Genomic DNA, 25,830 nt, shown 5'->3' on the forward strand with positions numbered 1-25,830 from the left:
AAATTTTTTGGTAATCATAGTGGTTTATTTAGGTGAAAATATCGCATTAATTTGGTCTTCAAGATTTGGTGATCATTAATGATTTTTGGTGATCATTCAATATATTTGGTATTTGAATACAATTTGAAGTGCAGTCGTAATTAAAGTGGTGGTACTTTTGTATTTTTAGGCCTTATTTTTTTGGTGTTCAGTAATTTTTTTTGGTAAGCATGATTTTTTTATTTAGGGTACCAAAGTATTTTTTGGTGGTCATTATATTTGTAGCCATTATTTTTATACATAGCAGCAGCCATCGAATTGACTCCGAAGCTCGGGAGACGCTATAGTTCGTTTTTTTAGCATTAGAAAAAAGGTAAACAATCTCGACGTGTCTTTTTATTGAAAAAGTGAAAAATGAATTGTATACGATTATTTACTTTTGCTCTCATAAGTAATAGTTACTGATTTTAAAAAAGCGTTATTCAAGTCAAGATCGCGTAGTCTTTTTCTAATGCTAAAAAAACGAACTATAGTAGTATACCCTATAATGGACGTGGAACCGGTAATGGGACAAAAAACCACATATCCTCTAAAATAGGTATCTAAACACTGGCTATATTTTATCATAAATAAGAGATACTTAAATAAAAACAATAAAGACAATAGAAAATAGAAGAGGAGAACTAATTGGACATCTGCTACGACACGACATGTTCCTAAAGAACATCATAGAAGGAAAAATAGAGGGAAAGAGAGGAAGAGGAAGACCGAGAATCAATTATTTCAACCAAATAAAAGAAAAGGTTCAGGTCGTGTCATACCAGAAGGTTAAGGAGTTGGCAGAGGACCGGACGAGTTGGAGATAGCTCCACCGACAAGAGCACAGCTCTTAAATATAAAGAAGAGAAGAGAAGAGAAGAGATACTTACCGTGAATGACTTCCCGCAGAGGTGACAGACGTGCGGACGGCGTTTGGGGGCATGTTCGTGCGTGACTGCGACGTGACGCCGCAGCTGTGACGCCTTCGCGTACTGCTTGCCGCACGTCGTACATTTGTGCTGTTTCTGTAACAATAGCAACCCTTTAGGGCCACCTCACACTAGCGTCTCTCGAGCGTCGGCGTGTAGTCAACTCTATGCATAGAAGGTAGCATCCTATAGAAGTGGTATACGCGTGCCTCCGTTAGGGACAAAACATACGCAATGCTACAATATTAAAAACACGTTTTAACATTCCTGACAATATACCAAAAACAATCAACGGAATTCGGTCGGGTTATTTGTTGCCCACCATAAACCATACTAAATTTATGGTGGGGAACAAACAAAACGTGAGACTGTGACAAGGACAAGCAATAATACCGCTTTCTCTGCTACTCCTACTGAAAGTTCCATAAGTGCATCTCGTTCAGTCATTTGGCCCCTCCCCCGTTTCATCTCTATATTATTGTACCTCTATGACTCTATGGCTGCTGCTCGACGCAACGTCGTCAACGCAGAGACGCCATTTTTCATAGCGCTGAGTAGACGCTGCCGCTCAAAAGACGCTAGTGTGGGGTGGCACTTAAAACGCAAAAAATTGCCGAAGTAAGTTCATGCCTCCGCGAAGCTTGACTAATGATAATGATTCTAGTTAGGAAAAAATGCAAAAAGAGGGTCAAACGTTATGATAATAGGGGATATTACTGCAATGTTCTGCCGTCAGAGTGCAGCACTACCGACTCAGTAAATTCATAGACTAACTTATACATACTGTGGCTTAAACTGTTTTTTTGACAAGTTTTCACAGACAATAAAATATGACATTGATGCATCAAGGTGTTTTGTTAACAAGGGCCTACCGGTAAACGCGAAAATCGAAATTTAGTTATCTGCCTCCTTATCGCTCGAATATGCAAGAGTGATAGAGAGATTAGATAACGAAATTTCGATTTTCTTGTTTCGCGGTAAGCCATGTGATTGACGTGACGTGTGATGTGTCAATGTGGTTTGTTTACTGTATGTGCCACAAAGGTGCCACCTACGCAGAGCTTTGCCTAATATTCCCTATTAAATTCACAGTATTACATATTAAGACCCACCCCACACTAGCGTCTCTCGAGCGTCGTAGTCTAGTCAGCGCTATGGAATATAACGTCGCTGCGCAGTTGGTTGGTTGGTTCTACAGTGAACTAAACTAAGAAAAAATACCTACCATGGTATAATAATATACTCCGCCTGGTACTCCATTCCCGTCTTTTCTAGGTCACCTAACTGACACGGGCTTACGTCATCATGCGACAGCGCTATATGATAATATGCGATAGCGCTATATATAGCGGCCATGTTGTTGTGACGTAGCCCCGTGTCACTCTGGGAATGGAAGACCATGTTTTATTAGACTATGATACCTACCACATGAGTAGATACTTTTTCTCGGTTTCGTTAAACATAAATCTTCACTCCGCACTTCAAAATAGCGAGTCTATTTTACGAAATTTTGGAGCGCGTGGCTTTGACCGGTCGGATAGAAAATTTCAAAAAAATACACGTGAGGTTATGTCAATGTGGGGGAGGGGGGTAGCCAAAAACCTCCCCAAATATCACCAAGGGGGACATGGGGGTCAAAAAGTAAATAAATAATAAATAAGTAAATTAATAATAAATAAATAAATATAATATATAAATAACTCAGGAACAAATATTTGTGATAAAACACACAAATTAATGCCCTTACCAGGATTCGAACCCGGGACCTCCTGCTTCGTGGGCAGAGTCACTACCGACTAGGCTAGGAGGCCGGAGGCCTAGTAGCCGAAAATACCTCGCGTGATTTCTGCACAACCCCCAAACATCAAAGGCGTCGGTCCAGTGTTACTTTTTACACTGTGGTACCTTGTTGAGATGCACGACGTCGATGTGCAACTGCCGCCGCCTCTCGCTCGGGAACCTTCTATTGCACGTGTCACACACGAACCTGCAACAATCGAAATTGAACTTACTTTCATGGCAGTTAAGGTTCATTATTAACTGAGCTAGAGAGAATATATCCGTTTCAGAGGTATTGTCAAGTGACAATAGATGTACCTAGCACCGACCGGAAAGTCTTATGACGTTTGACTTTCCGGTCGGTGCTGCATCTACTGTCACTTGACAGGGTGGGGTACAGTGGCTCACGTGTATTGCTCCCGCGGTGTGTGCTTGAGACCCAATAGGTGCTGCTTGAGAGCGCTGCGTGAGGGGAGTAGGGTACAGTGGCTCACGTGTATTGCTCCCGCGGTGTGTGCTTGAGACCCAATAGGTGCTACTTCAGAGCGCTGCGTGAGGGGAGTAGGGTACAGTGGCTCACGTGTATTGCTCCCGCGGTGTGTGCTTGAGACCCAATAGGTGCTGCTTGAGAGCGCTGCGTGAGGGAAGTAGGGTACAGTGGCTCACGTGTATTGCTCCCGCGGTGTGTGCTTGAGACCCAATAGGTGCTACTTCAGAGCGCTGCGTGAGGGGAGTAGGGTACAGTGGCTCACGTGTATTGCTCCCGCGGTGTGTGCTTGAGACCCAATAGGTGCTGCTTGAGAGCGCTGCGTGAGGGAAGTAGGGTACAGTGGCTCACGTGTATTGCTCCCGCGGTGTGTGCTTGAGACCCAATAGGTGCTACTTCAGAGCGCTGCGTGAGGGGAGTAGGGTACAGTGGCTCACGTGTATTGCTCCCGCGGTGTGTGCTTGAGACCCAATAGGTGCTGCTTGAGAGCGCTGCGTGAGGGAAGTAGGGTACAGTGGCTCACGTGTATTGCTCCCGCGGTGTGTGCTTGAGACCCAATAGGTGCTACTTCAGAGCGCTGCGTGAGGGGAGTAGGGTACAGTGGCTCACGTGTATTGCTCCCGCGGTGTGTGCTTGAGACCCAATAGGTGCTACTTCAGAGCGCTGCGTGAGGGGAGTAGGGTACAGTGGCTCACGTGTATTGCTCCCGCGGTGTGTGCTTGAGACCCAATAGGTGCTGCTTGAGAGCGCTGTGTGAGGGGAGTAGGGTACAGTGGCTCACGTGTATTGCTCCCGCGGTGTGTGCTTGAGACCCAATAGGTGCTGCTTGAGAGCGCTGCGTGAGGGGAGTAGGGTACAGTGGCTCACGTGTATTGCTCCCGCGGTGTGTGCTTGAGACCCAATAGGTGCTACTTCAGAGCGCTGCGTGAGGGGAGTAGGGTACAGTGGCTCACGTGTATTGCTCCCGCGGTGTGTGCTTGAGACCCAATAGGTGCTACTTCAGAGCGCTGCGTGAGGGGAGTAGGGTACAGTGGCTCACGTGTATTGCTCCCGCGGTGTGTGCTTGAGACCCAATAAGTGCTGCTTGAGAGCGCTGCGTGAGGGGAGTAGGGTACAGTGGCCCACGTGTATTGCTCCCGCGGTGTGTGCTTGAGACCCAATAGGTGCTACTTCAGAGCGCTGCGTGAGGGGAGTAGGGTACAGTGGCTCACGTGTATTGCTCCCGCGGTGTGTGCTTGAGACCCAATAGGTGCTGCTTGAGAGCGCTACGTGAGGGGAGTAGGGTACAGTGGCTCACATGTATTGCTCCCGCGGTGTGTGCTTGAGACCCAATAGGTGCTGCTTGAGAGCGCTGCGTGAGGGGAGTAGGGTACAGTGGCTCACGTGTATTGCTCCCGCGGTGTGTGCTTGAGACCCAATAGGTGCTGCTTGAGAGTGCTGTGTGAGGAGAACTGTACTTCGCACTGCTTGCAATATAAATCCGGGTTCAAGTCATCCACAGTATTTATTTCCTATAACAATTAGATATGCGACGGATAGTTGTTTGGCCGGATACCGGATGTTCGGTCAGTAGCCAGTAGGTCACTATCCGGTATCCGGCCGGATGTTAAAATAACGGCCAGATAGGCCGGATACCGGATAGTAACCGAATATATCCGGTGTTACTCTAATAACAAATAACAATAGGCTGATTCAGTGTTGCCACATCAAGTATATTACCTATAGTGCGACATAAAATAGTAGAAATTAAATAAATAGGAATTAAAAAGATTTCATACTATATTGTTGCCATGTTTAAGCATTTTACGTCAAAAATGTGACAGTTAGGACGTGACGTAGGAAGTGGCGCCCTCAATAATTTGATTTTCCGTTATAATAAACAAGTTTAGTTGGTATTTTTATGAATTTTATGTCCCAATAAAGTAACCATTCATTATACTGCCCTCCTAAGCCGAATAGTGCTATCTCAAAAACGAATGATTTTGAAAATGGAATTCTCAGTTATATAAACTAAAGTATAAGTTAGCAATGAATTTTCTTTTGAGATAGCTCTATTTGGCTTACCAGGGCAGTATAATGTACCTCTTAAAAAAAATGTTTTACCTTTATAATAAATAATAAACAATATGTAAGTACCTTACTATGTTTGTTCTTGTGGTGCCACTTGAGGACGACATCGTTGCGACAAACTTTCCCGCAAATATTGCATGCGACAGGCTTGGCTTCACCGTGGATCCTGAAATGAAACCCTTTTCAATATCAGGGGACATCAGGGGGCATCTCACACAGATCAACCTAGGCCCAAACTAAGCAAAGCTTTTAATATGGGTTGCTAGGCGACGATATACATACTTATATACATAGATAAGTATATACTTATATACATAGAAAACACCCATGACTCAGGAACAAAAATTTGTGTTCACCACACAAATAAATGCCCTTACCGGGATTCGAACCCAGGACCATGGGCTTATAAAAATTATGTACTCTTTTCAATGGGTGGCTAAAAAATAAGTGCATTCCCGTTGCCAGGGAGGTTTTGGGATTATACTGGGCAACTTTTACTATGGGACCAACCCTGAAATCGCGAAAAACAATTTGTCTGTTTCATAAATTTTGGCTGGTCCCTTTTCTTTCTAGTAATTAAGTATGTATAGTAAAATTTGCACGCCATAAGTCGGCAGAATTGTGCTGGACTTATATTTCTATGTAACATCTGTGTTAACCATGATTCTAGCAAATAAATTACAAATTCTGTGGAAGGGTAAATTATTTTTACGCGATTGCGGGGTTGGTCCCATACTAAAAGTTGCTCAGTCCCAAAACCCCTGCCTCCCTGGAAACACTTATATTTCACATTTTACTTCATACTTCCTTCCGACATCCGATATCAGATAGGACAATGTGAAAACGTTCGTTATATAGTCCGTAGATTCGTAACAGGCCCCGAACTGCTAATTCTTTGTCTATTGTTAAGAAAAACCACACTTGCTACTTACCTGCAAAAAAGGGTCTTAATTATTCTATTTGGCACCTGAGCGCGGGCTAGTCCAACGCTCAAAAAAACAGTGTAGGTGCGCTCTCCGATAACGCGCCTTCGTTATGCATCTCGATGACACATTTTAGACTGGTTCGACTCGCCAGCACTCAGTAACCATAGAGAATTACACGACCCTTTTTTTACAGGTAGAGGCACGTGCGGTTTTACTTAACAATAGACAAAGGATTAGCGGCTCGGGGCCAGTTACAAATCTACAGACTATACATCAAACTCTAACAAAATCTGTCAAGTTTGTTTAAACATTAAGTTTGTTTGTCGTATGTAAACATTGTAAACAGTTTGCTAATCCGCGAAAAGATAACGTGCTAGTCAATCAGTGCTAACCCGTTATACTTACTTGCGTATTTTTACATGCAATTAATATTCCCTCACTCCCACCGCAAAAATAAATACGCAAATAAATATAACAAACCACCACCAAAAGAATAATCCTCGACACGTGTTTCGCCTCTCTACGAGGCATCCTCAGGAGTTGTTGACGGTCTGACGCCCGGCAACGGCCGTCAGACCGGATTCGCGCCGTTTTCGCGGATTAGCAAAGTAATATTTTCGTTTTAATTAATATGGATTTCCGCAAAGTAACGCCTGATTCTATTCACTATTGTAAACACATTATTTGCTATTCGTATTGAACTCCATTGTATTATTGTAATGCTTACATAGATATATTAGAAGCGCTGGTGGCCTAGCGGTAAGAGCGTGCGACTTGCAATCCGGAGGTCGCAGGTTCAAACCCCGGCTCGTACCAATGAGTTTTTCGGAACTTATGTACGAAATATCATTCGATATTTACCAGTCGCTTTTGGAAAACATCGTGATGAAACCGGACTAATCTCTATAAAGCCTAGTTTCCCCTCTGGGTTGGAAGGTCAGATGGCAGTCGCTTTGGTAAAAACTAGTGCCTACGTTAATTCATGGGATTAGTTGTCAAGCGGACCCCAGGCTCCCATGAGCCGTGGCGAAATGCCGGGATAACGCGGCAGAGGAGATGTATTAAACACATTATATTCTATTTGTATTGAACTCCATTATATTACTGTAAATGCTTACATAGATATATGTAATTTAAGGCCGTGTTTATCCTTCAAGGACTTGTGGCAGTGTGGGCAGGACACGCGCGGTCCCGCCTTCCTCTTATACTTCTTCTTTTTAGCCCTGAAAATTAATAGATTGTGTCACAAGAGAGTAAAATGACATAACTTTTTTTTAAACATGCAGATACGTCTGCGAGCGATATTCCAAACTTTATATTAAAGGAAAATATTGAAAAATTACGCTTCCGGCAGGACTTTTTTGGCATTTTTTCCTTTAATATAAAATTTGTAAAATTACATAATTTACGGCGATGGAGTATATTGAATACTGAACTAAGCGAAGGATTCTACACTATACTATACTATAGAATCTCGAGCGTAGCGAGGCATTTAAAAAAGAATCCTAAGCGTAGTGAGGGATTCAAGTGTTAACGCCCAAGGTGGAAATAGTTCTGCTACCATGTGACACATACTACTTTTCACATCACCTTTGAGGAAATTATTATGTTTCAAAATATTATTTAACCTAAAAAATATAACCTAACCTAGAACAGAAAAGTGCCATTTTGATCCCTCCTGGCGGGCAAGAAAAAACCCTTTTTCGAATAGGTGATGTGAAATAGTTAATTTTGCGTTGCAATTTTGCCTCGTTTGCAAATTGCGACAATATGCGGAGTCAAAGCCTTTTCCTTACTGCACACATTGCTGGACTCTAGTGTAATTAATTTTTCTGTCTGTGTGTATATAATTTCTCAGCTGTCTTTGCATAATTATTATTATTCTTTACTTATTTTTGATCATAAGTTAGGTTGTTTATAAAATGAATATAAAAGTAATATACAAAAGCATATAAAAAACAATAAAAAATACATATAAACACATTATACAAAAACCTAACCTAGGGTGCCGCCAGCAGCGGGGCTTGGCCCAAGCTGCCGGTGGTCAGGGCCGCAGAGTGAGGAACCGACGTACTATACGCGCCGTGTCCAAAATTACATAATTATTATTGTTATCCTTTTCTTTTACTTTGTTTTTCATATTTTTGTCCTGTGTATGTGTGCTTTATCGAATAAATGACTTTCTATTCTATATTCTATTCTAATTTCACGAAAAAGGGCTTTTTTTTTGTAAAGTGGCAGCTTGCAAAATTTGGCCAATACAAACATACAATAGCAAGTTAAATAAAATCTTGTAAAGCGCTGGAAGCCACCAGCAACATGCTGAGATGGGGCCATTTCGTGGCACTTTAATCTTATTTTGTGTTTTCTTTTATACAGGGTGGAAAGGCACGACGATCCTTTCCGGAAATGGGAGATAGTTTAGCCTAAGCTCTATATTTTCTCCATAGAAACTATGTTAATATGGGCAACCGTTTCTAAATTATGACCTTTTAAACATCCACGCAAAAAACTACTTTGTTCTAACCCTAACAGGTGACAGGGTCAATGAACTTACTTGTAAACAATCAGTATTCGACAGGAAATTATGCTAATTTGTTGCCATCTAACCATTTTTAGGTCTGCTTACAGCACGGTAAGAATCATTGCAGGATTTTCGCTTTCTTAGTGGTTCCACTTGTTCAATACTTGAATGAAATAGTTATGTTATTCCTTAATATTAATAATACTAACCACAACATTGTTTACAACGACAGTTCAAATGGTGACATTGACAACCACTCAAAAGTACGCAATCGTCTTATAAATATCTCTGGTTTCCTTGACTGATAAAAAGGTTTTAGTTTCTTAACACGTTTCACAAAATTATTTTCGAATAATTGGAAACTATCTAAAATAATTAAAAATAACAAGTAGGTTGTGTTAGTTGCACCAAATGAACTTGCAAAAATTAAATACTAAGAATAAACCAAGAATAAATACTTCTTCAATACCAAACTAACAAACCTTCTTGCGTGGTAGGAAATAGACAAGACGTCTGATGTTTGAAATTAAATTTTCATTGAACTATACTTATTGAATGTCATATTCTTCAAATAAAAATGTTAGATGCTCGTGGCTATTTAAATTTGTGGGGCTGTGTAAAAGATATGGTGTACCAAACCAAACGGAATGTGAAACTGCGGACGAAATGAGACAAAGGCTAATTGGTGCTTTCTGCGGAGGATAAATGACGAAGAGCATACACTATATCGCATGTGCATCGACATACTCGGGTACGGGCTGCGGCGGCGTTGTAATACACGGAGGTACATTTGAACACCGTATGTGAAAAGAAGATAGTATTAAATATTGGAAAAAAGTAATTATCTAAGAAAGTAATAAAATTGTTTGTAATATTTTTGCATGCATTTGATTTATTTGACATTTATGCGTCATTCATACATCATTGCGATACTGTCAACGATCGGAAAAAAGTGTAAAGTCCCGAGCTTTCCCGACGGAGATCCTTAATCTAGCCGTCATGTGCACATGCTATAGGGTTATCACCACAGTTAAAAAGAAGTATTTTTGCAATTTTTATTTTTTACTCATTTAACGATTCTTACCATTACCAATAGTCTCTGTATCACTTAAACGACCTAATACTTCCGGGAAGGATCGTCGTGCCTTTCCACCCTGTATAATGTATTAAATTGTACCGATTGTTTGTGCTTACGAATAAATCAATTCTATTCTATTCTATTCTAAAATAAAACAACTCACCGTTCTCTCTCCAACTTGTACTAATCAAGAGCGCGCGCAAACCCAGGGAATAATTCAAATCCACCCGCCCCTGCCTGAAACCACAGAATAAATAATAGTACTACCGTACAGAAAGGACACTTCCTACAAAACCGAAGTTTGACTGCGATTCGGGGACGAACCAATGCTGTCCCTCAACTCTGTATCTTTAGGTATTTAAATAAAAGTAAACAAATAATCAGTTAATTTTCGGGTAGTTATAATATAACATTTATTGATTAACCAACCATATACAAAACCGCCTGGATCAGTCACTGAACGACCTGACTTTATCCTACATTATTCGATAGCGTAATGTTTTCATCTACCCTCAACTGGCTTAAGGAGCCATTTGAGGGCAGATTTTGTTTACTCTTTTTTAAATACCTAAAGATACAGTCTATAATGTATGGCACTATCCCTTACGGCGATTTAGGGTTGTCAAAATTCAAGTCATTATCTGTGGTCGTGCACGCAAAGGGACGTCAAGTTCTACCAAAAATTGCTCCGAGCAATGCTGAGCCGAACGGAGCCGAGAATGCCCGAAAGGAGTGTCTCCCCACTGACGATACGCACACAATTTGTGGCTTTCCACCACAGAAGGGTCCTTATGTTTTAAGTGCAATAAGGACCTTTTTATCTGAAATAGCTAGCCTGTTGCTAGCCCTTAACATGCTAGCAACGAGAATTTAGTATAGAGGCGTATTGTCAAACTAAATTTTGTAGTCACAGTAAATTTACTGCCATCTTTCGACACAGGATTAAAACTTTTAGAACGCCATATGACTTTGATCTTTGTTCTTTCACTGATATGTGTTAAAATTGTAAAATATCAAACGGTGTCGCCATCTACACGAGTATATTTATTGGATAATCCATTATATTCTGTAAATGAATATATGGAAATGACATGTAACACAATAAACTGAATGTAATTAATTTTTCTTTGACCTATATTTCATTTTTATTTTAATTTGACGATCATTATGACATATCCATGCTTACTGTATTGACATTGTTTTTACATTTTATATTGTTTGACATTGTTAAAAAATTTAGTTAATTAATTGATTGCTTATAATAGTTATAATGGTTTTTAAATTGTGTACTTATTGCTTGACATTTGTATAATTATAATCAATTCTTATTTTCCTACTTGACGATCATAATATAAATTCGTATAGATTAGTGTAAAATAATTTATATTGTAATTTCATATTATGAAATAAATAAATCTAAATCTAAATCTATAGGCCAAAGGTATGGCGCCATCTTTTCGAGCATATTTTTTTCTTGATTTTCGGAGGCACGTTTTTTTCTCAGACTTTATTTATCTTATACGGTACGGAGTTATACAGGGTGGCTAAAAATAACTGCATTCCCGTTTTGGGATTATACTGAACACCGAAATTGCGAAAATAAAATTTACCAGCCAAAATGTATGACACAGCCAAATTTCTTTTTTCGCGATTTCGGTGTTAGTCCTATAGTGAAAATTACTCAGTATAATCCCAAGATCTCCCTGGCAACGGGAATGCAGTTATTTTTAAGCCACCCTGTATAGGTATATCTTTGATGCTAGCATGCGTGTTTACCTCAAAACTATCTCGTTTCGGCACTTTAGCTGCATTTTCCGCTATCATTCCCTTTGATATCGGACGCGTTATTGTGGCCACTTTTGCTGACGGTGGAACTTTTGCTGACCCTACATTCTTTGGTGGTACTATTATTACAACTTTTTTTATTTGTGGTTTTGGTTCCGGCTGAAAATATAAGTATAAAATGTTGTTTCAAAGAAAAATGTATAAGGTGTTACTTTATTAGTTGCTGATATTTTAACAGATGATAGTACTCGCTTCCTGGAGTATATTAAGTATGAAACATTATAGCTTTTACGCATAGTCTAATAAAACATGGTCTACTCTTCCCAGAGTGACACAAGCCTACGTCACAATAAGATTACCACTTTATATAGCGCTATCGCATATTATCATATAGCGCTGTCGCATGATGACGTAGGCTTGTGTCAGTCACGTGACCACGAAAAGACGGGAAGAGAGTACCAGGCGGAGTATATTATTATACCATGGCTTTTACGATGATTTTTTTGTGGAATAACAGGAACGCGTATTTGGCAGTCTGACGGCCTGACCGCGACATTGCGCGACTGGCTTCGGCTAAGGCGACAACCATAGGTTTTAGCGAGACAGCGATTGGACCTTTCCTTCCTATTGTTTTTGCCTTAGCGGAAGCCAGTCGCGCAATGTCGTGGCCAGACCGTTAGGGTTACAGGCTACAACTTACCTTTTTCGAAAACACTCTAACTTGACTATTTGAAGCATTTTGTGAAATAACCGGTAGTTTCTTTATTACATTTTGTGGAATAACCGGTACTTTCTTTATTACATTTTGCGATACAGGTACAGAAATAACTTTAATCGGTCTTAATATATTTTGTGACAGTGATGTAGATTCTCTTAATGGATCGGTAGACTCTTTCATGCCCAGGCGGGTTGTATCCGGATCCTGATGGCTGTCAGCATCACAACTCATGGTAGAATCTCTTTGGGAGTCATCTGTCTCAATTTTGATATTTACTTCTTTGTGCAGAAAGTTTCTCTGAAAAAAAGGGATGAATTGATCAGGTTCATATTGTTGATTTTTATAACATTTTATCAAAAACAATCTTGTATTGAAACTACATACATATATAAATGCAATATTTCACCGATAAAATCGCAATTTTCTTGTTTTCCATACTTCAAGATGCCTTCTCAGTGACCGTGACATCAAAAACATAGCTAAGAACAACCGCAACCGTACAAAAAAACCGGCATCGAAATCGGTCCATCCGTTGGAGAGCTACGATGCCACAGACAGACATTGGCGTCAAACATATAAAACCCCTCTTTTTGCGTCAGGGGTTAAAAATGGTCTAAGAAAAGTGTGAAAAATCAACTCACCTCTTCAGGTGCCAAAGAGCCCTCCAGATTGGTTGTGGGGTCAATTCCTGGTTCAATTTTGATTGTGACTGGCTCCGGTTTTGCTTCTAGAACCTAAAACAAAGTTGCTCATTTTATTATACCAATAATATTTGGGGTACAATCTGACAAAGATCAACTTAGCCGCAAACTAAGCAAAGCTTGTACTATGGGTGCTACTGCTAGGCGATGATATACATACATGTATATGTCGTAAGATCAGGCAGATCGTAATGTTCCTGTGTAATGTTTTGACGATAGTCACATTAACTCAATAGATAGGTAGGATAGGTTCGTTAGGTTGCTTCAGATGCCCGAAGGGCTCTGTCGACTCAGGGAAGGAGTCATAGATTTTCACGTTTCACGATATGCCTAGGAATTTCACGATATGCCTGATCTTATTACGATCGGCCGCCGACATATAGGTCAATCACGTCCCTTAGCCATGACGTTACGACAAGGAAGAAGACATAGATATCATACTAATATACATAGAAAAAACCCATGACTCAGGAACAAGTAGTTGTGTTCATCACACAAATAATAGTTATTTGTTTTACAAGGGGGCAAAGTTGTTGTTTAACCGCTCATGCTAATATTGATACCTAAGCAAGCGAAAGATTCCAAAATTGAACCACGAGCGTAGCGAGTGGTTCGAGAAATGGAATCTTGAGCGTTGCGAGGGTTTCAAAGCACGAGGGTTAAACAAAATTTGCCCCCTTGTAAAAACACAAAATTTTTCACTACACCAACCCGAAACCAATATTAAATGTAAAATATCAAACAAAATCAAACCAAATCAAATCCAAATGAACGTTATTAAATAATTATCATCCGAAATCATCATTTAAAAGTCAATTCTAACAAAAAACATAAGAAAACCTCCATGTGCTAGTAACGCTAGAAAACATTTCTTGCCGAATTGTGTGGTAAATGCGTGGAACTCTCTACCAGAAACTGTTGTTAGTGCACCGTCGGTCAACACTTTCAAAAATAGACTGGAAACATATTCTAGAACTTTAAAAAGTGCAAAATAAAATACAAGTGCTTTGATATACAAAGCGCTGCTAGTGTATCAAATAAAATAAAAAACAACTCAAAATTTGTATTTGATTACTTTGCCTCACATGTGCATAAAATGCAACTTTGCTATCAGTTTTTGAAGTGCAAAGTAAGCCTTTCCGAGCTGGTGTGGTGAAAATGCCCTTACCCGGATTCATGATGTAATTAATATCCTGGATATTCTTACCGGTGTTGCAAATGTAGTGTGTGCATAACTTTGTGTAGTCGCTAGTTTGTTGTGTTTACTCAGCAAATATTTAAAAGCCTTCACACCGTTGAACGCCCTTTGCTGAAGATTGTGAACTGCCCGCATCAACAACTCGCAATCGCTGCACTGCAGCCATTGGTAGCCTTTTAGCTCTGTCTGGAACATAAAAGGTAGGATCGTATAGAAGTGGTATACGCGTGCCTCCGTGAGGGACAAAACATACACAAATGCGACACTGTGATTGGTCGAATTCATTTGTTGCCCACCATAATCCATACAAAAAAACGGTGGGAAACAAATAAAATGTGAGACTGTGACAAGGACAAACAATAATAGCTCTTTTGCTGCTACTCCTACTGAAAGATACATAAAACTATCCTGTTCGGTCACTTCTCCCCACCCTCATGCCAGATCCAGTTTTAATACTAGGTTCATGGTCTGGAAGACATAAATTAAAAAAATATCTTAGGTAATCACGGTCCATATCCTGATCGATAAATCTAGTGAAACTAATCATGAATAATTCAAAAACCTACACAGAACCTAGCCCCAAAACTAAACAATGTTTGTACTATCGGTACAGTCATCTGTAAAAATATGGGTGCACAAATCATCTCAAAAATATGTCCCATAGCTCTTGTGTCAGCGAATTAAGAACTATGGGACATATTTTTGAATAAGTTGGCTACACCCATATTTTTAAAGTTGACATCATGAATCGTTCAAATTCCCACACAGAACAACCTAGCCTCAAACTAAACAAAGCTTGTACTATTGGTACTAGCCAATTATTTACATATACATAGATCAATACATACTTCTATACTTAGAAATCCATAACTCAGGAACAAATTTAATTATTATTTGTGAAGCAGGCAGGCAGTTGTAATAACTGATAATGCCTGTATCCAGAGCCATCAACCAAGTTTTCAGTGTTGAGTAGAGTTTGCATTCTATCTAGTTTATTCTTAAACTCATTGACACTTTGGGGCGATATTACGTCCTCTGGGAGTTTGTTCCAAGGTTTGACCACTCTGTTGCTAAAGAAGTGTCTATGTTCGTGATTACGCAAATCAATGCCTTGATCAGGATTCGAACCCAGGACCATCGGCTTCACATGCACGGTCACCACTAGGACAGACCGGTCGTCAGGAGTCATTTGAATCAATGGTATTAGAAAATAGAATTGAATTTAAAATCAATCCGTGGCACAATGCCGGGATAACGCGAGGATGAAGTTGATTGAATTGCAGCGGTTCAAATTGTTGATGGATTTCTAAATATTGCTTACCGTATTTGTTACTGGAGATACAATAAGTTCGAGTAACTGCCTGTGTTCGGCGCTCAGAGGTGTCAAAGGCGGTTGTTTGATCATGCAAATTATGCAGATGAACACCATCGTGCATTTTTTTAGATCTACAAATACCACGAGTAAATGGCTAAATGTTAATATAACAGAAGAAATACCATACACAAGGAAATTAAGGAAAATGAAACGAAACGAGGTTTTGACATGGTTTTGACGGAATGATGGACCGTTCAGATACTTAGGAGAGGTTGACAGGTAAGTCGAAGATAAACTTAGTAAAAAACTTTTCTTCCATTCCATTAATAAAAAAGGCTATATGAATCTGAATCTTTATTTATATTCAACTACAGGTTTTAACATTATAAATTGTTTTAAATAAAAAATTATAATGTATTTTTTTTTCATTCTAACATGAGTTAATATCGGAACGCACTTTCAGTCATGCAACATGACGCCATGACTGTCACTGTCAGCCAGTATCGCCAGTAGTATTGCCAGATCGTACCTTTTAGTACATATAGATGGTAGGATCCTTTAGACGTGCTATACCATAGATATAATATACATAAAGATTACGTCTAAGCAAGCTGTCACTGTAACCACTTATGTTTAGTGTACGATTATAGTCGCACCAATAAAAGTCTGCAGCGGATTTGATAGCCCACGCAGTGTAAGTGTTATTTATACGTCATAATTTCATAGAAGTTTGACGTTTAAAATGACACTTGCACTGCGTGGGCTATCAAAATCGCTGCATACTTTTACGGTCTAACTATAACAATGTAACCCCACCTTGCTGTAGCCCACCTTGCTGTAGCCATGTCGATAAAGTCATATCGATAAACTATCGACATTTCTTGCAATTTTAATTTTACTTCAACGATACCTAAAATGAACAAAAACGCTTTTATTCTTTATTGTGGTTATCAGATCACAATTTTATCGTCACGCCCCAGCAGGGAACGAAGGGAAAGTTCAGATATTTAATTAAAATACATAAATACCTACTAAAATATGTGTTCCGCAATAATTGAATTATTTTATTATATTCTAATATATTCATTATCCATTAGCATTTCAATTATGTTTATTACGGTGGGGAATAAAAAAAAGTGAGACTGTGACAAGGACAAAAAATAATAACGCTTTCTCTGCTACCCCATCTGACAGTTCCATAAGAGCATCTTTTCGATTATCTCCCGGCTCTACCATTTCATCTCTATACTCTATGCTTTTAGTACGATTTTTTACATGTAAGGTAAACGTACTAGTGCTCGACATGCTAATGCCCAATAGATGACACCTTGCTGTCACCTCTATTGACAATGACTTAAGTTTCAAGATGACATGTACTGGGACCGCGTAAATCGTACGCTGTCCTAAAACGTACTTTTTGATCAAATCGTATATTCCGACCGTCCGATTTTTGACTACCGGTCTGGCCTAGTGGGTAGAGTTAGACCAAGATAAGTCTGCAACGATTTTGATAGCACACGCAGTCCAAGTGTCATTTATACGTCATAATTTCATAGAAGTTAGCAGCGATTACGTGCGAACTATACATACAACGATTTTTGTATTTTCATCAACAAACTAAGCATTTACAGTTAAAAAGTGCCATTTGATAAAGTGAAACTGAAGTCGGTTTTACTTTTTTTTTAAGATTATTTTCACTCAAATTCAATGTTGACAATGGGGTTAGATCCATATAATAATTACGTATAACAATTAACATGTTCTGTAGGTCATAAAAAAAACTCATTATAGTGTTTAAATATATTGACTAGAATAAATGTGATAATGACTTGAATTTTGACAACCCTAAATAGCCGAAAGCGATAGTGCCATATATTAGAAAGCGACAGCATGATTCGTCCCTAAATCGCTGTCAAACTTCGGTTTTGTAGGAAGTGCCCGTTCTACGGTAGTACTATTATTTATTCTGTGGCAGTATCATATTTTGAAGTTGTAAATAGTAGAAATTACTCGTGTAGTTAACATCTGCTCGTTTCTGTATGAATACGTTTATGGTGTTTTAAGCTGCCCGAAGCTGCAAACACTTTGCTACAAATTTCGCACGAGTATGGTTTCTTGCCTGTGTGAATGCGCTCATGTTTCTTCAAATTGCCCGAATCTGAAAATACTCTTTTACAGACTTCACAGGAATACGGTTTTTCTTCTTTATGTACTCGTTCTTCGTGTCTCTTTAAATATACTAAACGGGCGAATTTTCTTTCACACGTTTCGCAATCGTAGGGCTTCTCACCGGTGTGGCATCGAATATGGTTATTCAATTGACATGATTGCTTGAATTTTTTTCTGCAAATATCACAGGAAAACCTCTTTTCATCTGTATGAACTTTTTCGTGTTCTTTCAACGTATCCAATTGTGCAAACTTTCTTATACATTTATCGCAATGATACGATTCTATAGTGTGGATATTACGTTTATGCAAATTCAACGCGCTCGATTGTGTAAAACGCTTTTGACATATATCACATACATAAGGTCTCTCACCAGAGTGTATTCTCTCGTGGGTCCTGAGATGGTCCGCTTGCGTGAATTGCTTATCACAGATTTTGCAGGAAAACGGTTTCTCGCCCGTGTGACTGCGTTCGTGTTTCTTCAGTTGGCACAATTGGGCAAACCGTTTGTCGCATATAGCGCAGGGGTAAGGTTTTTCACCGGTGTGAGTTCTCGTATGAAACTTTAAAGAGTTCAGGTGCGCAAACGTTTTTTGACAAATATCACATGTGTAGGGTTTCTCGCCACTATGAATACGCTGGTGTTTCTTCAGATCACCCGAAGACCAGAATTTCTTTTGACAGGCGCCACAATGGTGAGGTTTTTCTGCAGCTGCAGAGGTTTGAGCCTCACGATGGGGTTCTTTCTCTGAAATAACAGAAGTATAGAGAATTTAGTAAACACGCTCTAAAAAAACCATTTTGTAATACCTAATTTTCCAACTTAATAAAATCTAGAGATATGTATTAATATGGATTTTTAAAAGAAATAGTAACTTATTATTTAACAACTTTTATTAGAAAACAAAACATTTTGAGAACATTAAAATATACATATTAAATCTATAAAACAAGCATTGATTTCCTGAACTAGGAATATTTATGTTGCAAGAGTCCCTGTATAATAAATAAAACGTTAATATACATTAGATAAACTATTGATATGTTCGATAGTTAATGCACATGGACTCAATTATTGGTTTCAACTGCATGGGTCCGTGTATGTTTCTTCAAACTACCTAATTCTCTATACGCTTTCTTACAAATTTCACATGCATACGGTTTTTCACCAGTGTGAACCCTTTCGTGCTTTTTTAAATTTCCAGAATCCGTGAACTCCTTTTTACATACTCCGCAGGAATATCGTTTCTCACCCGTATGTATTCTTTCATGTCTCTTCAAAGCATCCATTCGTGGAAACTCCTTTTGACACGTTTTACACGTGTACGGCTTTTCCCCCGTGTGTACTCGTATATGCTGGCTGAGCGCGCCAGATTGCCTGAACTCTTTCCTACATATATCGCAAGAAAATCTTTTTTCACCAGTATGAATTTGCTCATGTTTTTTTAAAGTGCTCAATCGTGCAAACTCCTTTTTACACGTTTGACAGGAATAAGGTTTCTCACCCGTGTGCGTTCGTTCATGCTCTTTTAAAACTCTTAAATCTGCGAATCGCTTTTTACACGTTTCGCAGGTGTACGGTTTCTCCCCTGTGTGAGTTCTTTTATGTTGTTTTAGCGCAGCTAATTGTGCAAACCCTTTTTGGCAAATATCGCACCAATACGGCTTTTCCCCGGTGTGAACACGCTGATGTCTGGTTAATTCGCTCGGGGACGAAAATCGCTTATCACACACTTCGCAGGGAAGGGGAAGGGGAGTAGCGACGCTTTCTTCTAAATGAACTCGTTCATGTCTTTTCAAACCGATTAACTGTGTAAACGCTTTCTGACATATTTTGCACGAATACGGCTTTTCTCCCGTATGAAGACGTTCGTGTTTCTTCAAAGTACCCGAGAGCCTGAAACGCTTATCACAGTTTCCACATGCATATGGCTTCTCCCCAGTGTGAAGTCGCTCATGGTTCTTTAACGAGTTCTGTTTGGCGAAGCGCTGCTCGCACACATTGCAGGCGTACGGCTTCTCCCCGGTGTGTATTCGTCTATGCTCCTTTAAGTTGCTCAATTGCTTGAATTTTTTGCCACATTCGCATTTATATCGGTCCGAGTTGGAAGTGGCACGTTTATTTCTGACAGGGACCTCGGCAGAGCGGGAAACTTCCCCTGGAACAAAATACTGAAGTGACGCCAGGGTATTTCGTTTAATTTCTCATGTTTTGGACACAGTATAAATAGTAACAGTGGCCGAGGGCCTTTGACGTGTACCGAGCTACTAACAATGCGATGTATGCAGCTCCGGTACGCGCTGCCTCGTCGAACGACTGTATAGACTCTGTTTTGCAGATGGGCCAACGTATTTCTGGTGAAACTCACCTGAAACGTCGGAATTTAAGGTAAAAACAATGAAATTATATCGCGGTAGACCCGTTTGTGTAATTAAATATGCTTATAGACTGTATCAAACTGTACAACGGGACGTAATCGCGTATTTAAGTTTTAAGATTTACCTCTGACGTTTCGAGGACGGCGTTGTCCCCGTGGTCTCGGAGAAGACTGAAAAGACTGGAAAGTATTTCCGTGACCACAGCTGGTAAAACTCAGGTGAAACGTCGGAATTTAAGGTAAAAACAATGAAATTATATCGCGGTAGACCCGTGTGTGTCATTAAATATGGGCCGATCACTGTTTAACATCTGTTTCGTTAGTGATAGTGACAGACGTAGTAGTCTTTACCTAATGTGTTAGGTTTGTTTGTTATATATGGAAGCGTTGGTGGCCTAGCGACAAGACCGTGCGACTTTCAATCCGGAGGTCGCGGGTACAAACCCTGGCTCATACCAATGAGTTTTTCGGAACTTATATATACGATAGCTCATTTGATACTAAATAAATATGTGTCAGTGAAGAAACCAGACTGATCTCAATAAGGCCCAGTTTCGCATTTGGGTCGGAAGGTCAGAAGGCAGTCGTTTTCGTAAAAACTAGTGCCTACGCCAATTCTTGGGATTAGATGGGCGTTTCTTTTATTTTTTACCATTTTTATATATTGTGATCTTTTTTGCCACTTTTGTGTTATTTCTAGTCAGGATCGCGAGCCCTTTTCATCCTTATAGGAGAAAAAGTGTCCCAAAATTTCCATACATTTTTCAAACTTTCCTTTTTGTTACCGCCATACAAAGTATATGGGGAAATGGTAACACAATAGGAAAAAACTCTGGGATATTTTTTATCCCATTAGGATCGAAAGAGCTCGTGATTCTGAGTAGAAATAACATAAAAGTGGCAAAAAAGGTCACAATATATAAAAAAAGCAAAAAATAAAAGAAACGCTCAGTTCCCAAGCGGGCCCCAGGCTCCCATGAGCAAGATGTATGAACTCGTACTAAACACTAATCAATATGTAAACAGGCCCTAAGGCAAGTGTACACGCTCGTGGGGGCCTTGTCAGATAAAAATAAATTATAGATTATCTCCGAAATGTAGTTAATTAGAATACCGGTGTCTTTGAGAATCATGTAGGATAGCCAGAAGTCAGACCAAGATAGCCCTGCAGCGATTTTTAAGGCTCAGACGTGCAACAACAACAACGTTTTAATAACAAAACTTCTGTGAGACACAGACATATTAAATATATTAAAAACGGGTCACTCACGCATAGCGCGAGGCTGCGGCCCGCTGTCTGGGCCGGTCCGTCACCGTAAACGCAAGCTCCTGATGACACTACTCAGTACGGAGTGAAACATGTCGAGCGGTTTTCGACTTAAAATACGTGAGTGACCCGTTTTTAATATATTTAATATAACAACAACGTTATTTTAAAGTCACATTTTCATAGAAGTTAGATGTTTAAAATAACACTTGCACTTCTGAGCTGTAAAAATTGCTGCATAGTTATCTTGGTCTGACTCTACAATGCTTAGAAAAAGAGAGAGTTTGGACTACCTTGCGGTTCACCTTCCTCTGCCGTCTCGTTCTGGCATGGTCCTGCCTCTTTCTCGCAAAGATCTGCTGTCTCGTTTCCTCCTGCGCCCTCTCCCTCCTCGTCCTTTACAAACTCCGCTTCGACCTTGACGCACACTGGCAACAACAAGACTGTGTTATTGTTATTACGAGCCTATATTTAACTTGTAATGTTTGTTTGTTCAGGTCAAACCTTGCAAGTTTAGACCCACTTCACATAAAGCCAAATTAGACCCACTTCACATAAAGCTAAATTAGACCCACGTCACATAAAGCTAAATCAGACCCACTTCTCATAAAGCTATATTAGACCCACTTCACTTAAAGCTAAATTAGACCCACTTCACATAAAGCTAAATTAGACCCACTTCACGTAAAGTTATATTAGACCCACTTCACATAAAGCTAAATTAGACCCACTTCACATATAGCCATATTAGACCCACTTCACATTCACATGAAGCTAAATTAGACCCACTATCCATAAAGCTATATTAGATCCACTTCACATTAACATAAGGAAACAACTCAAAATTTGCATTAATATACTTTGCCACCCTTGTTGATAAAATACAACATTCTTATTCGTTTTTGTAGAATAAAGAGAACATTTACGAGCTGGCGTGGTGAGAAATCACTTACTGTGTTTTGTAAACACCAGGTCGTGGGGCTGCAGCACTCCGGGAACATTGGATTCGCTCAAGCCCCCCTCCATGGGTTCGAGTTTAACCACGGCAGACCCCGGAGGCTTGTCTTCTGTGACATCTGTTAACAAGCCAAAGTACACTGTAAGGGCCACTTGCATCTTTTCACTGACCTGGGGTTAACCATTTAAACCTAGAGTTACCATGGTTACCAGTATTGACACTGGGTTAACGGTTTAACTGGTTCAACAGGTTAACCCGCATTAGTGGGATGGTGCAAGTGGCGCTAAGAGTGTTAGTAGAAGTAGTAAACACTTTATTGCACAAAACAAGTATATAACACAGAGAGAATACAGTAAATGTGTACAAAGGTGAACTTATCCCATTAACCCATTGAAAGCCCACCATACAACAAATTGATGCAAAGCAATTTGACCCATATTGATATGTGGTAACACACGTCTGATACTGAGTTGCTACGACCAAAATTGAGTTAGTGTCACACATGTGATATTAGAGCGCTCCATGGGTTAAAGTTAAGTGTTTTCACACAGTTTTTATGTGAGTACTAACATAGGATGTAAGTTTTTCTGATTAACTAACAAAAATATGGATCAAATGGTCTGAAATAAACAAATTTTATTTTTATTTTATTTATTGTCTGAGCCGATATTGGATGTAAGAGCTTTTTATATTTATTTACTCATTATTTAAATGTGTTTTGTCCAAAAGATAACCAAAAATGAAGGACTTGATGGTTTTTTCCAAGGATCATCCAACATTGGACATTGGATTATACAATGTGAAAACGCTCTTATAGGCCCCCAGTACAAATCGTCTGCAAGGGAATATTATTGATTATAAGAAGTTAAATTTCTTCCTAGAAATACTACTTGGTCGAAACGCTAATTTCAGGGATCAATATAATGCATTTTGATAAATACACTATACCCGCGTGTTTCACCGTCCTTACATATCATCAAGTCGACATGCTTAGAATAAAAGACTTACCGTTCGCCTCCGTTTTCACCCACACGGTTTGCAGTTCACTAGACTCCATAACTTATTGACTTGCTCAAGTTGGCGGCCTATCTAATTATTTGGTTACTTTGAATTCTTTGAGAATTATTGGATTAAATAATAAAGATTAACATAACGTAAAACAGCTTTTTAACATCGATTTTTACTCTAATGCTCATAAAACCATAACATAACATAACACATCACGTGACCACGCTACATGACAGCTCTGACAGCTGACAGTGACGTTTAACAGTTCATTGCCAGCATAAAAAACTACTAACACTGCTAAATTAATAGGCCTGACACACTACCGCACCGGACCTCGACCTTCGTGCGCCGCACCCACAAGTGAGAGTGAGAAAGAGATATCTGTGACGGCTATAGCCTTCGAGTCTATTACATGTACTATAGACCGACCGCTTAAATGAGTACGGTACGGGGGTGACGGGGTAGGGCGACTAAGGGCGGCGCGGAAGGTGCGGGCGGCGGGGCAAGTCGCGCAGGCGAGGACTCATTTAAGCTGTCGGTCTATATAAGTTATTAATTCTGTCTATAGTTTGTCAAAGGAGTGTCTAATTTCAATCATAGACTCTTACACTAGTACTAGCACCCAAAAGAAAAGGATGAGTATAGTTTTCCCGGTTCTTACTGACTGACAAATTGGTTTGACCAACTATATGTTTGAAATGAGACAGACCTGTGCCAAACTATACATTGAATTCAAAACAAGGTATATTTGTCGATGGCAATTTTCTCACTCAACTGTCAGTGTACGACTGAAGGACTTGAATCCATGGTCATGAAATAAATAAAAAAAAAACTATAAGTGTCAGGTCAGCTGTCACTACACCTGTTACTGTTATTACTATTATCTTATTTATTGTATTGTAGTATTTGGTAGTGTTTGTACAATTAATATTGTAATATACCAAGTAATCGATCTGCAATGGATGCAGTGTATGTGAAGACAGAGCCTTTATGGGACGCGTCGGCCGCTTGCTCGCCATCCCCCCACGGTGAGCCGCACGCAGACCCTATAGCTGGTTTGTTAGTGCACACCGTTGTATGGGGACCTTGCACTTTGAGACTATGCGCTGAAACTTGGCACAGTTGGTACTTAGCTGGTCTTGAGCAGATACAGACCGGGAGACATCGGGAGCCACCTCTCATTTAGTGGGGGGGAGGGGGGAAGTTCGACGCTGCCGCGCTTCACTTGGAGCAACATTTCTCTAAAACTATACCTATTAGGGCATGTGATATATCATTTTCGGATAAATTAAGGATGAGGAATCTATTTTTAGAACAAAAACAATGCACTTTCTAACAAAAAAAAGCATAAAGTAGAAAAGACTAAAAACGTGTTTTTGATTTTTATATAATAACCATTAAAGCGTTGCAGGAACCTGAAAACAAAAAATATATTCGTAAAGCTACACTTATTAAGTTTAAAAAAATATGTGGTTTATTATACAAATCTGTTGATAAATGGGAGATAAAAAATTATATTAAGCGTGGGTCAGAGTGATCTCATATGAAGGTGGGAAGGTTACTTATAATTTGTTCTACAGTCGTTTATTTTTTTAGTTTTTCGTAAATAACTCTTAAACGGTAGCCCACAGCAAAAAAATATCTTTTACGTATATAATCTGTTTCAGATTTCTTATAATATAAGTGCTACTTTTTTTCGCTAGGATCAATGTTAAAAAAAATATTGAAGGGAGAAAATAAATTCTAAGTTCCCCTTTTTTAGTCATTCGTAAATAACTCGTAAACGATGGCCAAGAGCAAAAAATGTTTTATTACATGAATAATTTACATAAAATTTCCTACAAAAAAGGTCATTCAAACTTTTTCGCTACAATCAATATTTAAAAAGGGGACCTTAGAATTTATTTTCTCTCTTTAATATCGTTTTTAATATTGATCCTAGCAAAAAAGTTAGAATAACCTTTTTTGTAGGAAATTTTATGTTACCTAACTTTCCCACCGTAATAATATTTTGTATTGAGATCACTCTGACCCACGCTTAATATTATTTTTTATCTCCCATTTATCAACAGATATGTATAATAAACCATATATTTTTTTAAACGTAATAAGTGTAGCTTTACGAATATATTTTTTGTTTTCAGATTCCTGCTACACTTTAAAAAAAAATTGGTGATTAAAAATAAATCAAAAATACGTTTTTTTAGTCTTTTCTACTTTATTCGTTTTTTTTGTTAGAAAGTGCATTGTTTTTGTTCTAAAAATAGATTCCTCATCCTCCATTTATCCGAAAATGATATATTACATGCCCTAATAGGTATAGTTTTAGAGAAATGTTGCTCCAAGTGAAGCCCCGCAGCGTCGAATTTCCTCCCCTCCCCACCACTAAATGAGAGGTGGCTCTCGACGGCTCCCGGTCTGTATCTGCTCATGACCAGCTAAGAATCAACTGTGCCAAGTTTCAGCGCATAGTCACAAAATGCAAGGTGTCGTGCACTAACAAACCAGCTACTATGCATATC

General features: G+C 39.3%; 2 protein-coding genes and 1 long non-coding RNA gene across 4 annotated transcripts; all 3 read right to left on the minus strand.

Moving 5' to 3' along the window:
• Nucleotides 1–985: 985 nt before the first annotated feature.
• Nucleotides 986–3,185, minus strand: LOC134802536 (uncharacterized). The gene is made up of 3 exons (XR_010145859.1): nt 3,135–3,185; nt 2,853–2,934; nt 986–1,043 (listed from the first exon to the last, which is right to left on the minus strand). It is a non-coding gene; the product is annotated as an uncharacterized LOC134802536 (long non-coding RNA).
• A 2,233-nt stretch (nt 3,186–5,418) lies between these two features.
• On the minus strand, nt 5,419–15,750 carry LOC134802430 (uncharacterized). Its single transcript, XM_063775091.1, has 8 exons — nt 15,535–15,750; nt 14,223–14,399; nt 12,956–13,048; nt 12,297–12,611; nt 11,588–11,755; nt 9,975–10,048; nt 7,328–7,432; nt 5,419–5,449 (listed from the first exon to the last, which is right to left on the minus strand). The coding sequence occupies exons 1-6, from the start codon at nt 15,640–15,642 to the stop codon at nt 9,995–9,997; spliced, it is 915 nt and encodes a 304-aa protein (XP_063631161.1). The 5' UTR covers nt 15,643–15,750; the 3' UTR covers nt 5,419–5,449; nt 7,328–7,432; nt 9,975–9,994.
• Nucleotides 15,751–17,488: 1,738 nt separating this feature from the next.
• LOC134802385 (zinc finger protein 501-like) lies at nt 17,489–23,455 on the minus strand. Of its 2 annotated transcripts, none has more exons than XM_063775022.1 (4): nt 23,309–23,455; nt 22,296–22,418; nt 21,636–21,770; nt 17,489–18,445 (listed from the first exon to the last, which is right to left on the minus strand). In XM_063775022.1, exons 1-4 carry the CDS (start codon nt 23,355–23,357, stop codon nt 17,547–17,549), a joined length of 1,206 nt encoding a protein of 401 aa, XP_063631092.1. In that variant the 5' UTR covers nt 23,358–23,455; the 3' UTR covers nt 17,489–17,546. The 2 variants fall into 2 exon arrangements, with proteins under 2 accessions (XP_063631092.1, XP_063631091.1); XM_063775021.1 differs by lacking the exon at nt 17,489–18,445 and adding an exon at nt 18,641–19,856 and having other exon boundaries at nt 23,309–23,435.
• Between the last annotated feature and the right edge of the window lie 2,375 nt (nt 23,456–25,830).

This window comes from Cydia splendana, chromosome 24 (genome assembly GCF_910591565.1).
Source record: "Cydia splendana chromosome 24, ilCydSple1.2, whole genome shotgun sequence".
NCBI classification, from domain to species: domain Eukaryota; kingdom Metazoa; phylum Arthropoda; class Insecta; order Lepidoptera; family Tortricidae; genus Cydia; species Cydia splendana.

Coding starts and splice junctions, on each gene's coding strand:
- LOC134802430 (XM_063775091.1), bottom strand. CDS start 15,642: ATGGTGTTCATCTGCATAATTTGCATGATCAAACAACCGCCTTTGACA. Junction 12,612..12,955: donor GCTCTTTGGCACCTGAAGAG/GTGAGTTGATTT, acceptor CCTTTTTTTCAG/AGAAACTTTCTGCACAAAGA. Junction 11,756..12,296: donor TTAGAGTGTTTTCGAAAAAG/GTAAGTTGTAGC, acceptor TTATATTTTCAG/CCGGAACCAAAACCACAAAT.
- LOC134802385 (XM_063775021.1), bottom strand. CDS start 23,357: ATGGAGTCTAGTGAACTGCAAACCGTGTGGGTGAAAACGGAGGCGAAC. Junction 21,771..22,295: donor CCTGGTGTTTACAAAACACA/GTAAGTGATTTC, acceptor TGTTGTTGCCAG/TGTGCGTCAAGGTCGAAGCG. Junction 19,857..21,635: donor AGAGGAAGGTGAACCGCAAG/GTAGTCCAAACT, acceptor ATTTTGTTCCAG/GGGAAGTTTCCCGCTCTGCC.